The following is a 14,178-nucleotide window of genomic DNA, read 5'->3' as shown; positions in this document are numbered from 1 at the left end:
GTCGTCCATCGCCCGACCCTGTGGCCGAGTGGTTAGCACATCGCGCTGCAACGCCAAGGGTCCCGGGTTCGAATCCTGGTCGGGCTTGGTTGTTTGTGAATGTCCATTCATCAATTTCATCATTTCATCACTCATCCCCATCTTCGCAAATTAGCCAAGAGGCACAAAATGTGAAGTAAAATAAACTAAATCAAATCAAATCAAATCAAACAGTCGTCCATCCTTATCCTTACATATATATGCTTCTGTTTGGAATCCTACTCTCATTTCATTGACATTTCTATAGAATCGGCTACTTTCTCGTTTTGCATTAAGTCCTTCCAGTTGCCTCATCTTATTTTCCTCATGCTCCCTCTTCTTCCTTTTATGTATTTTCTTTTCTTTCTTCCTCAATTCCTTATATAGTTCTAACTTTGTTCTTGTAAAGTAGCTATTTATCACATTTCGATAAGCTTCATTTTTCTGCCCCTTTATCTCCCTACACTCCTCATCAAACCATTCACTACGGTTTTGTTCCTTCATTTTCCCTAATTCTTCATCAGCTACTTTTATTGTTACGTCTCTTATGTTGGTCCACCTCTCACTACTACTGCTATTCATATCACTTTCCAATCTCCTCAACCTATCAGCAATCTTTCGCTCATACCTTTTTCTTCCAACTTTTTCCTTTAGTTTATTTATGTCATATCTTGTAATTTCACTTCGTTTTTTCCCTTTTATACAAGATATTCTGTTTTTGAACCTTACCAATAACCAGGTAGTGGTCTGTATCCACATTAGCTCCTCTAAAACTACGTACATCTAAAATGTTAGATTTGTGTTTACTGTCTAAAATTACATGGTCTATCTGATTACTTGATCCCCCATCCGGAGTTCTCCATGTTGCTTTATGTATATCTTTATGAGGATAAAAGGTGCCTGCTATGATCATTTGATGTCTATTTGCGAAATCAATCAGTTTCATTCCGTTATCATTACTCTCGTAGTGCAGGCTTTGCGTTCCAATCACTTGTCTAGCCCAGGTTTCCTGGCCTACCTTTGCATGAAGATCTCTAAGGATTATTTTAATATCATATCGAGAGCAGGAATCATAGGCCCTCTCCAATTTATCATAGTAGGCATCCTTTTCATCCTCAGTTTTATCCTCCGTTGGTGTATGGGTTGTTATCTCAGCTGTAGTTATGAAATTTTCCTCTAACTCTTAAAATACAGGTTCTGTCATCTAATGCCTTAAAATCCATTACAATATATTTCAACTTCTTCTTTATTACAAACCCTGTACCAAATTCATGTCTTTCTCCACAGCTATAGTACCGGGTGTCTCAGAAGTCTTTCCCTGATTACAAACTTTATTCATATCCGCTATATGCAAGGTAGAGATGTGAAAGTGGTGCCAAAATATTGGAAAACTAACCAAGTTTATTTGTTGCAGGTTTTAGTAATGTGGCTGTAGTGTAGCCATAATCTAAGACCTGTAACTGGATACTGTCCCCCTCCCAACGTTTACTTCAGAATCATCCCCCCAGAACCAATGTGTCAATTTAGGCCTAATATGTAAGAGTTGGATATTTCTCCCCCCACCCATTCGATAATACCCTTGAACATTTTGTTTTCTTCATCTAATGGATTAAATATGGTGCATTTAAGGTGTACAATTTTTACATATATTTTGGAAAATATATAATTGTTGAATTTTATATTATTTGAAGGTATAAAATCCCCCCCAAAAAATCTCGATGGTGCAACCTGTGCCATAATCCCCCTGTGGGCACCCCTGTGGCCATAAATCAGTTTCACATAAAATAATAAATCAGGAGGAATCCCTAAACTGTCTGGTATTTAGAACTTTTATCCCAGACGATGGTGTATAAATCGTGATAAAGAAACAGTGATAGCTTCCCAGGCAAAAAGGTAGTCATATACCATATGGATTATTTTCTAGAGTTGGGTAGGAATTTTCATTTTTATAACACAAAAATTATCTCTAATAATTATAGTGATATTGCCAAAGAATAGCATCAATGGCACTATATTTATGTAATCATTAGACTGAAAATTGTCTGAGTCATTGTAGGTTCAAAGTACAATGACTTAAATTGGTTAAAAGCCATACCTACAAAAGACACCTTAGAGCCAAGCATATTCATTTTTGAATCAAGTGCTTGATACTGAAAGTTCTGGGTTTTATTCCCAGTCAGAGCTTTCCTTTGTTTTTCTTTTCTTATCTATTTAATTTCCATTCCTTATCATTATTAACCTGAAGATGAAAATATACATTAAATAAAGAATACAATAACTACAAGTTAAACCTCAGAAGTTACATTTTTATTCTCTTTGTACAGAAATAAAAATGGCTTGATATACATATAATGATATGATTATAATTGGCATTCGAACAAGTGTTCTCAGGTTACCAGCAGAGACCTGCACAAGACCCGGAAAGAACCTGTCTGCGAGGAGGCGCGCTCACAATAATATGCAACATGCACGTCAAGCCCAGGTGTTCGACATCGCACAAGCGTGCTTCACGTCACAGTTGTGCACAGGCATCGATGCCTGCCAGGCTTTTCTATTACCCGGGTCTTAAGAAGACCCGTGAGACTCGATGTAGTTCTTGCAGGTAGACGCGAGCACTACTATCAGTGTTGCCAACGGCCATTATATTTCACTACGCATGGAAATATTTGAATTTCTGCTAGGTGCAAGTACCTTGAGGTTGTATAGCCATTGGCGTAGCAAGGGGTGGGTGAAGTGGGTGTAGGGGTCTCGCTTCCCATGAGGTTGATACGAAAAACATAATAAATGGAAGTGAGAAAGATAGAAAAGACTAATTGTTGTGGGCAATAAAATTAAAATCTTTTTTTATCTGGCTTTATATTCTAGTTTGATGTTATAATTTGAAAGAATACGTCAAATCAGAGGCGGGCGGGAGCTCTAAGCCTAAGGGGCCCCGAAAAAGACAAAATAATTCTCATTTCTCATTGCTTGGACATTTTTATCCATTTATTATTTTCTTGAATAGAAATAGCACATTTTTAAAATAGAATAATATATAAAATACTAATCATGTTAAACTGCAAATAGTGTCATTTTCATTAAACTGTAAATAAATATGGCAGCTGCTATTTCGCTAACTATCATTAAGAACACTAAAATTCCGCTACAAAGACTGTAAAAATTATTTTAAGTTAAAGATATAAACTACTTCCAGAATTTATTATTTTCACTGTAAGAAAAGTTACTGAAATTATAATAGTTTCATTAACACACTCAACAAACATTTTCTTATTAGGTTCATTATGTTCAGTTCCAGAAACAGAGAAATGCATATTTATATGTAATTTGTTATTTGTTTTAACCAATATTTTACAGGGCCGTTTATCAGAAAAAGCCTTTCTATATAAAAAATATGTCTATGTGTACGGTGCAAAAAAAAGATCGTTTTAAGCTGTTAAGAGGTGCGGGGGAGGGGATAAGTAAGTATTTGTATTTTCTTCTTTTGAATATATAAATGTCAAAGAAAGATATGTTGTAATATGTGAAAATTCAGAGGTAGAGCATAGATTTGTATAATTATTAATGTAAGTGCAGCCACAATCAGCCATTCTAAGTAATTACATAAAATTCCTGGAAGAATCTGACTGTACTTGAGGGACCCAAATTTGTTTCTTGCGGACGCGTACTTTACGATTTTCTTATGCTACTGTGCCAAATATTTAATATTACAAGAACATTGAGACGTAACAACAAAATGAGATTAAAAATTATTATTATCATCTAAGTTCTAAAATTCAAAGTTAACTGGTACAATTAATGTGCAACAAAGTCAAAATTGCTAATTAAAAAAAGTCAAATTGGCTGTATCAATTGATTACAACAAAGATTTCACACTTATGGGGCAAATGACTATTGTTTTAAGATTTGATGATGTTGAAACCGATTGTGTCAAAGAGCTTGTAGGTAGATATTTTGGGCCCCTAAACAGGATTGTGGTTTAGCACACCCCCTTTCTCCCGCTCTATCAAGTACCGACATTTTATGTACGTCCTACAATATTTTCATCTTAAGCAAGTTTGTGACATTTACATCCTACAAATTTTGAAATGAGGAAACAAAGAACGACTCATTAAATAATATATAGGTTATATTTAAATATTCTTAGTTTGTATTTCAGATATTTTTAATAAAAGTTTAGCATATTTAAGGATATGTCAGTTGTGTCTTACTGCCTAAAGAACATCTTAAAAAACGTGCTATTACTACTGCTTTGGTTAACGAAAATTCCAGCAGTGTGTTACTGTAGCTCTGCCAAGTGTAAATTTCTCTGTCGCATACTATTAAATATAATTTTCGTCAGAAATGTATTATTATTATTATTATTAGGCTATTATATAAATATGATAACTTGCTGGCATTTCCTTGATGACTATGTATCAATTCACATTGATATTTCAAACTTAAAGAACAGATGAGGCGGCCTTGCATTCTAATCTCTCCCAGGGCCTCGTGATATGTTGCTACGCCACTGTAGTATAACTAAGATTTTGTAACTTCTCAAATTAATTTCATTATGTCAAAGCGACTACCACATATTTTCCAATTTTTTTTTTGAAGGTCTTGTAATAGGTTTGTGTGTCTTGTTAATTTTATGTCACTTTTCTGGTCTTGAAATCGTACATCTTCTCTTGGTTTCATTTTTACGTCATTTGTTTGTTTGTTGAAATGTGTAAATAGCATTGCCTGTTTATCAATGCAGTCTGTAGAACTAGATAACTAGCAACAATATGAGCGAACGACAATTTGTTGAAAGAGATGACAATATGCAAGAACCTTTTATAATGCAAATTCTGATTTCACGTTCCATTTTATGGACCATCGTGCCTTAGTGTTGAGGAGTGATATCTTGAGCAACTAATTCGGATATAGAATTGACAAAATTACACCAGAGAGGAAATCTGTTTAATTGATTGATTCATTTATTTGGTCACTTTATGCACAATAAGGCTAATCGGGACTGGACCTACAGTTTAAAGTGGGATCCGAACCACTATGTACCTCCACTGGGTATCGAACACGTGACCTCTTGATTACAAGCCGACGACACTACCAGTGCACCATAGAGAAGCACCCCCAAAAAACGTTTAATGTAGAACAACCACCAGTCACACAAAGTTCCAAAATATTTACGATGGCACTTTTTGCCAAACTTGGTTCATACTCCTTTACAGGTGTCAGCAGTGGCAGTGATTAGGGGCGGGACCGAGAAAGGGTAGTTATCCCCACCCATTTTGGCCACTTTGGCACCATGCTAACTTTATGTACCAAGGGAAATTAAACTGTCCTTGCCCCCCCCCCCTATTACTTTTGCACCTTGGCCCCCTAGTTTTGGAACCCAATCACCTCTACTAGGTGTGAGTGATACAAATGTCTTCTACCAAGGAAATAAATGTCTGCAATTTCAAATTGATAAACCTGATGAACATTTTAAGTGCTCCTTGACCAGTTTAGAATCTAAAAGTTGGCAACGGTGATGCGTGACTCATGTATCTGGAGATGGCGCAAAACCGGAATGAGCGTTCGCTGAAGATAAGTGAGCTTGTTATTGCAAGGCCTTCCAGTTACCCGTGAGTTTTCGATGCTTGACAAGTCAAAACTCAGGTCTACAGTTTTACTCCCCCGCTCGCCAGCCAGGTGGGCCTAGTAAGCGAATTTGCCCGATGTGCAGCTCTCTGGTTACCAGCCTGGTTAAGTCGGCGTTAGTGTCCAATGTTTCGAGTGCATACATTGCTCTCATCATCACGGAATCCAGCCAGGTTAAGTCGGCGTTAGCTAACCTGGCTTGTAACCTGAGAACACTTGTTCGAATCATGTCGCCAGGAAAGCTATAATTAATATTTTATAGGGATGGGCCGATATGAAATTTTGGCCGATACTGATAAAGTACTGATATAAAATTTACCGATACTGATAACCGATATTCTACCAATCCGATATAAAATTAGAAATGGTCCTTGAAGAACCTGAAAGGTGCCTTAACCTCCTTAATAAATGTGTTTCAAGGTGACTGCAGTGAAAAAGAAATTGCATATTTAGGCATTTACTTTTTTAGAAAGTAGGGCATGGAAATTATCTATAAAAATTACAAAAAAATGGCAGAATTTTACACTAAATTATCAGATATTTATCGATATATCGGATATGCCTATATCGGCCGATACCGATAGAGTACCGATTAATCGGTCCCATCCCTACTATTTTATAATTGGCATATGTATGTGTAAGACTGTGTGTAGGTGTGTGTGATGGGAGGGGAGGGGGTGTATATTATTTTTGGAAGAAGTCAGGTGGCTCTGGCTGGCTAGATGTTATTCATGGTTGTTTGGTATCTTGAGAGAGTTATGGATTTGTTGTTTCAGAATGCATCTTCCATGATTCTTGCATTCTCTAGAAGAAAGATTATGGGAGGGTTTATTACTAATTGTTACACAATCCTGATGTAAATTTACAAGAAATTTGCAACTACCTGTTTTCAATATCTTGCTCCGGTTTCACTCTTCTACATTATAGTTCTAAATAACTGCAATGTAATTCTATATTTATGAATGTTAGATGTACCTAATAGTATTCCAGTCTATGCAAACTTAAATTCTCATCAATAGCAATTGACAAAAGACATCAAAGATACTTCTGATTAGTAACTAGCAGTTATCATTGGTAATTTCTGCACCACCTGGGGTGAGAATAGATTCTTCCTTCCTGTTTGGCGCAAATATTTACTAACATGCAGAAATTTGGTTAGGTTAGGTAAATTTTAAGATGCTCATTTGCATAATTTATTTCTGTTCTATTGGTAATTTAAAATAGATGTTCGGATCTCACTTTAAACTGTAGGTTCAGTCCCGATTAGCCTATATGGGCATAAAGTGGATTTAAAACAAAAACTAAAAAGAAAAGCAATGTGCAGAGTGAACTTTACCTTACCTTATCTTATTTGCAATTTCCTGCAATTCTAGTAAAGCTAACACCAATTTTTCCTTTCTTTCAGTAAGCAATAAGTGGATTAGGGAAAATTCCCAGATTTGGCGGAGGCCATGTTCAAAAAATCCTCACCTGTGATATTGCTGAAGACTGCAAGTTAGAAGTTCCTATAGTAACAATTGTTTTCTTCAAATGGACTCAAATAAGTGTCATTTTTCTAAGGTAATTTATTACTACCAAAAGTATTCAAGTAATAGCAATGGGTACATAATACTATCCATGAAAGATAGTGTATTTTAGCATGACTATTTTATTAATTTGCTTGTATTTGAATTTCAATTTAACATTAACAGTGGCTAATAGAGATATGGTCACAATGTCAGTTCATCATAGATTCATTTATGATAGAGTATGAACTCTAGGTATGCTCTTGTGGGAAGATTTATTAAAGATATTTCTTGAAAAAAAATTGAAATAGAGAGAACTGATATTGGCACAACATAAGAACAATTATCATTGCAATTAAATTTTGAGAATCCTTTTAAAGCTTTGGGTTAAAAGAACTTTTTTCTTCCCCTTTGTTTCATGGAAATTTTACACCAATAATCACTAATTGTATTCTGGTGCCTCCCCGATGGCACAGTGGTAGCGTCGCCGCCTTGTAATCAAGGTGTCCCGGGTTCGATACCCGGTGGAGGCACAAGTGGTTCGGATCCCACTTTAAACTGTAGGTCCAGTCCCGATTAGCCTTACTGTGCATAAAGTGGACTTAAAACACCAACTCAACAACTAATTGTATTCTGCATCAATATACGTATTTTCAGGTTTGCCTCACTTGTTGCAAAGAGTTAGCACAACTCAAAATGTGGCTATGCTAGTGTAGAGATTTACCCACAATATCAACCAGGTCAGTCAAGATATGCTTCTGACATTTCGAGATTTAACCTCACTCTCATCTTCAGAGACTGAACTGCAGTGAAGTGTACAAAACCAGTTTCTATGTATTCGGTGTGGTAGGAGTTCGATGTAGGTGGCAGGCTAAATAGACAAATTCTCTCCCATATTTTTCCTTCAGTTGACTATAGCCAGCCAGGTTAGATTTGGTTCAAGCCCACACTTGTCTGTTGAGGTTTTCCTTTTCCTTGTGAATGGCTATTGCTTCTATGATGATGCAGTCACCAGTAATAGGATGACTTGTTGATGGAATGCTCTGCTAACCCCAATTTTTCCATACCAAATATCTTAATGTAGCTAGCATGTTTTTGTAAGTTGTCCGATTTTACTCCTGGTTTGTCCATTCTAGGCTTTACTGCAGGAGTATGGGATGTGGTTAACCACAGGCAGGCCCGTACCCAGGATTTTTTTGAGGGGGGGCAGCCCATAGGCAAATTTTAAATAAATTTTCTCTCATATTATACAATATATATATATATATATATATATATATATATATATATGGGGGGAGCGGGGTGTATAGGAGAGGGTGGGTGCTCATTTTGTTACGAAATGTTGAAGAACAGCATTTTCTAACCTATATGTATGCAACAACGTGACAAATATTTGCAGTTGACACTGACATTTGTTTCTGTCAGAGAGTGATAAAAAATTGTATGATAGGGGTAGACTACATTTATGCATAATGCAAACAATTCAAATAGCCTACAAAAAGCAACATATGTGTGTGGGATTGATAGATGAGGGTTCACACCCATTTTACAAAGTCCCTGACTTTTCCAGGTATTTTACATAACCGTGTAATGATTTAACATGCTAAAAAAAAAGAGTTACACTTCAACTTTGTAAGTTAATCAAATGAATCACGTTTGTTGAACATTTTTGAAAATAAATGAAAGAACCTTTTTATAAGCAATATTACTTAAAAAGGAAGATTGTTGGGAAGATTAAACGAAATGTGTTTCCGGTTACAAATTCTGACTTTTCCAATGACCTCAGTCTTAGCCTTGTTTTCCTGACTCCTCCAGTTGTCCAGGACTTTGGAGTCAGTGTGAACCCTGTAAATAAATTATCTGAAGGGAACGGCTAAGTGACTTCACCCTGGCTGTGTGTCTGCTGTCTGCTGGCATAATATTGTTTATATAGTGAATTTTCGATTTTAGAATCTTATATGACAGTAAAAATAAATGCCAGTGGAAACCAAAATGTTATTACATGGGGATGCATACATGTGGGATAGAAAATGCTATTATCAACGGCTTGTAGCATCAAATTTTTTGGTCTTGATGTCCCCTGCACACTGTGAAAGTTGTCTGTTGTACAGTCACACCACAAATAACAATGTATGTTAAAAGTACTTCAGACAATTTTTTGCCCCAAAAATCTAGCAACGATTCTGCTGTGAAGTGTATTCTCCTATTTACATAATATTAATTAACCCTAAGCCATTGAGTGGCAGAATGGACAACAGTTGCAGAAAAGCTCTGATGTTGGAGAAAGAAAACAAAGTTTTTATTATCCTTCTGCTCAGTGGTGGCGAAAAGGGATCACAGACCTTGCGGTGCGGATGGAGAGCCAAATGCCCCTTACATGGTTGATTTTGTATTGCAGTCATTGAGGAACCTTTCTTCCATAATGTAAAGAGTATAGAAAATTCCCCTCTATTCTAATTATGTGAAACATTTGTGACCGAGCAGAGGCAAAAAAGGTTGGGATATGGATTAAGAAGAATGGACTGTCCCGACTAAATTGGAACATCTGATAGCCTTGCATCAATGGTTATAGAACTAAAATGGCTCAATATTGGAGACTGCAGACTTCTAGAGCCTGCCTCTGTCCAGAAACAACCTATTCATTTGTGCAAGGACAAAATCGAAATTCATGCAAAATTTGATAAAAACATCAACATAATTTTTGTAGGTTTTTTTTCACGTTCAAATTAAAAACTTTCGTGGCTCGAGGGGGGGGGGGGGGGCTTGGGTATGGGCCTGACCACAGGTGTCTTCAGTTCTAGATTAAATTTTGCAGACAGCTTCGGATATTTAGTGATGGTTTGTGAAGAGTCTTGAAGTACTTTGATAGAAAGTGGCTGATGATTTCATATAGGTTTTCAGTGTATGGTTTCCTGGCATGCCCGGTTTTCTCAAAGACGCCAGTCTTTCTTGTTGTTCCTGTTGTGCATGACTCACCTAGTTTTTTGTTGATAATGTTACTTGAATATAGATATTGTTTGATACCTGTGCACAGGTGATTGATTTAATCTTAAAGATGCTCTGCGTTGATGCTCTGTGTCGCCAATGGAGATTGCCTGGTGAAACAGTGTAGATACTACTGTTGACTGAAGCTGCGGTGGTCTAGTCGGTAGGGCATCTGCCATAAAAAACTGGTTTCACACACTTCTCTGCACTTCAATCACTGAAGATGAGTCACAGCAGTATTCAATGTTCTGAAGCATATCCAGAACAGACCTGAATGATATCCTGAGCATTATTTGCTGCCAGGAAAGCTCTTTAAGAAGTTTTTGACTGTTCTAGGGGAATACAAATATAACTTGAATTGCTCTGGAATGTTTAATTATCTTGATTCCTGCAATGGAACAGCTCAAGCTTGATCTAAATTTACTTGCCACACTCTTACATTCTTTGTTTGCAGAGTAATATTTATAAATTCAGACACGTTTTGGAAAAATTTTGATCACATGATGGTTTTCATCTTACAATTTATGCATGTCCAAACTACTTTTAATGTATGCACTCTTATTTCTGGCTTCTAAATTTATCCAAACAGAGTTTTTATTTATATTAATAATTACTATTAGCACTAAGAAGCATGGGCGTAACTTGGGACCTAACCACTTTGGGAGGGAGGGGGGATCTTACTTGGGGTTAACTGGGGGGAGAGTCAAAACGTTTTTCATCCCATAAAAATAGCATATAGGATTATTTGATAATGAACTGTTACATTTGCAAAATCACAAATATTACTCTTTATTACTTTGCTCCTCGGGCTGCAGGAGGTTAACAAAAGTACCATTAACTTGTAAATTTTAATAAACCTGAAAATTTGGGGAAGGCAGAAACATCCTTAACTGGCTTCAGTTGCTGGTTCAGAGTCGATCCTAATCCATCAGTCTCTCCCTATTAGAGTCTGTGCATTAAATGAGCTTTAACAAACACTTTTGTAATCTCTGTGCAGACACGTAGCCAGGGGGAGGGCTAAGGGGGCTGAAGCCCTCCCCCGAAATCCTACAAATATGTAATTTAAATAGTCTGTCTACCCCACTCCCCTGGATATTGACATCTTTCAAGTTTTAAAAAGGCAGGTTTGTTATTTTTATTGTTAATAACATAAATAAAGTTATAAACAAAGTAAAAACTGCATTGGATCGAAAAAGGTTTAGTGTATAATAGAGGAAGCAGATTATATTTTTATATTCTACCATTTAATCCAAATAATAAATGGATCCACAGCTTCCAAAATGTATAGTTTTCTTTGTGAGATGTCACACAATTAAACTTTATGAGTAAAATTTACACCTAACTTTTGAAGCCTTTTTCTGAACAGAATGTGTAAAAGTTAATAACAAAATACAATAACTATGAATTTCAGTACACTAACTGTAAAAATGTAAGAAAATAATGAACAACATTTGTGTTGGATATCCACTCATAAATAATAATATCAATAAATCTGGATTAAATTGATGTATTTTAATAACTTATAATAGTTATTATTGTAAAATAAAAAATATAACCCTGGTAATAATAATTGTTGTTATTATTTCTACTAATCAAGTTTTATCAATGGCCTGACCCCCACTACAAATATTTCTGGGATGCCCATGCTGATAAGGGATGAGCCCCCTCGGAAATAAAATTCTGGCTACGGGCCTGTCTCTGTGCCATCAGAAAACCCACAAATATTTCTCAAAAGTTAGAGAATTAATATTAACACAATAAACATAGCAAGAGTTATATAACCAACTTTGTCATTTTGCATATAATGCTCAGTCAATTGAAAAGTCTAGGTTTTTTTCATTTCTGGTGTCCGGTTGAAACAATTTCATTCAATGGTGGTTAATATGAGTGGTTAATTATGCACATTTCTTGTTTGATTTTATCTGGTCTAGTATATGTTGTTGTTTTTAAGCTGTTATGTGATATTCAAGCAATGTTGGGTATTCAATAAAGCCACAAGAAAACATAAGAAATGTATTTTATTACATATTTATACATATTTACAAAGAGCACACACACACTTTTAAAATATAGGCACAACTCAAGCAGGTACTAATACCTTCAGTCAAGCAATGAATTATATCCAGTTTACTTATATTTATAACATATATTTCATGTGATATTATAACCCGTCTTTATCCACAGAGTTTTATACACTTAAAAATATTTACAAATTTTAAATTAATTTGAAGAAATGACTATGGCCATGAATAAGTATCATTCTCATGCAATCCACAAGGAGCTGTTAGAAACTGGTCATTGTAACGTATCCATTTGTTGGAAACTGAAACAGAAAGGAATTTATTACATTTCAATTAAAAATAAAATGAGATTACATAAGGAGAAAATTTGCATTATTAATCCTCATACATAGTACTGTAAAAAAAAGGTAAAGTGTTCCCCTGTGCTTAGCACCACGCCATGAAGGCGTATAGGGGGTGTGGGGGTAACACCCCACACTTTCTTGATGGTGGAGGTGATGTGATCAGCATCACGCCCCTGACCGCCTTTACCTCCCAGGGTTTCCCCCAGGTACCCATGTTATTCGACGCTGGGTGGGCGCCGGGGCCGCTTCCATCGTTAGAAAAGTTCCCGGATTTGAACCGGCCGGGGATCGAACCCGGGACCTTTAGCATGGTAGTCAGACGCGTTACCAACTGAGCCACCATGGCCAAATAGTACTGTACAAAACATATTCCTCTTGGTTCATCATTTATACAACATTACCATTGTTTCACTACTAATCTTGGCTATTTACTTCAGGAACATAATCATTCACACAGAGCTACTGTTAGTCATCGTCACTGAGCTATGCATTCCTGTTCCAATAGAAGCTTTATATATGTAGTTTTAATATAGGAGCTTGTTTTGAATTAATAATTCAGAGTTCTTACAAGAGAGGGGACTATAGTTACAAGCACATCGTGGCGGCAATTAGCTAGGACAGTTGCTCCCCACTTTTTGCCATGCACTATGGCCTCTTAAAGCTAAGCTTTGTCTACCAAGAGAAGGTAAACTGTCCTTGTCCCCCAAAGTTTTGACACCCAATCACCACCACTGCAAACACAAGTTATATATCTTTCCTTGAAATGGCAATCAGATCCAAGACCTGAAGTAATCAGTGTTATTCACAGTATGTTGATGATTACTTTGAATCACTCATGTTATGTGATATTGGTGAATACTTAAAGGGCAGGTCTACCAGCATTGGATGCTGATCTATGATTCTTTGGAGATTGCCTCTCTTTCTCCTATATAAATACATTGCAATGACCTATATGACAGTAAAAATTGTGAATTCATGGAATAGATGAAAAACACACACAATGAAAAATGTATGGGTTACTGAATGTTACTGAAATTCTTGTAGCCAACTGCAAGATAGGATTTTTACTTTTTCCGCTGGTGTCTTCTGTAAAATTATGTGCAATGAATTCATATTAGCGACAGTTACAACTTTTTAAAATACGAAGGAATTTTATGCCTCAACATATAAAGAAATACTGATTTTACTTTGACATGTTAAAAAAAAATTAAGCTTGTGTGTAACCCTTTTCAAAAGATTCAAAGAAATAATGATGCTAAATAAATTCTATAAATTATGAACATGAAATACGAGGGTTAATAAAGTAATTAAAAGTAAATAAAAGCAATTACTTTTAATCCATTTAATTACTTTTAGTCTTTTCAAATATGTTTATTCCTTAGTTTTAAATGTGTTTTAATACAGTGGAAACTCTTATTTAGAAAAATATAACTACAGGATGCCAAATAAATAAATTTTAGAATGTAATATGTTGGTGTTCAATATGGGTAAAAAACAGACTGGCTCATAATTAGATATATTTTTATCCTTCAACAACCAGAATGCAAATTTCATTACCTCACCTTAACAGAGGTATTTGGAGTTATTTTTTGGTATGTGGACACAGAAAATTCCTGTACATGCTTTCTGTTCTGGAAAGACATTTGGTGTTTGATTTGTTTGATTATTGTTTCTTAATCATAA

At 35.8% G+C, this 14,178-nt stretch overlaps 2 protein-coding genes across 3 annotated transcripts in view; one reads left to right on the top strand and one right to left on the bottom strand.

Annotated features, from left to right (window-relative positions):
- LOC145984403 (prolyl 4-hydroxylase subunit alpha-1-like) overlaps nucleotides 1–7,488 on the top strand; it is a 48,827-nt gene extending 41,339 nt beyond the window's left edge. For both annotated transcript variants that reach the window (XM_083118065.1, XM_083118064.1), the window contains one exon: nucleotides 7,046–7,488. In XM_083118065.1, the coding sequence (XP_082974191.1) occupies nucleotides 7,046–7,116 (71 nt within the window). In that variant the 3' untranslated portion in view covers nucleotides 7,117–7,488. The remainder of the gene's footprint in view (nucleotides 1–7,045) is intronic.
- Nucleotides 7,489–12,131: 4,643 nt separating this feature from the next.
- The window catches only part of LOC145984402 (prolyl 4-hydroxylase subunit alpha-2-like), a 92,133-nt gene continuing 90,086 nt past the window's right edge, over nucleotides 12,132–14,178 (bottom strand). The window contains exon 12 of the mRNA XM_083118062.1: nucleotides 12,132–12,453. Coding sequence (XP_082974188.1) covers nucleotides 12,368–12,453 — 86 coding nt within the window. The 3' untranslated portion in view covers nucleotides 12,132–12,367. The remainder of the gene's footprint in view (nucleotides 12,454–14,178) is intronic.

The sequence above is a fragment of the Lepisma saccharinum genome, chromosome 2, assembly GCF_977018435.1.
Source record: "Lepisma saccharinum chromosome 2, izLepSacc3.1, whole genome shotgun sequence".
Classification (NCBI taxonomy): domain Eukaryota; kingdom Metazoa; phylum Arthropoda; class Insecta; order Zygentoma; family Lepismatidae; genus Lepisma; species Lepisma saccharinum.
Note: the sequence above shows the minus strand (reverse complement) of the source record. Positions and strands in the feature narration are given on the sequence as shown.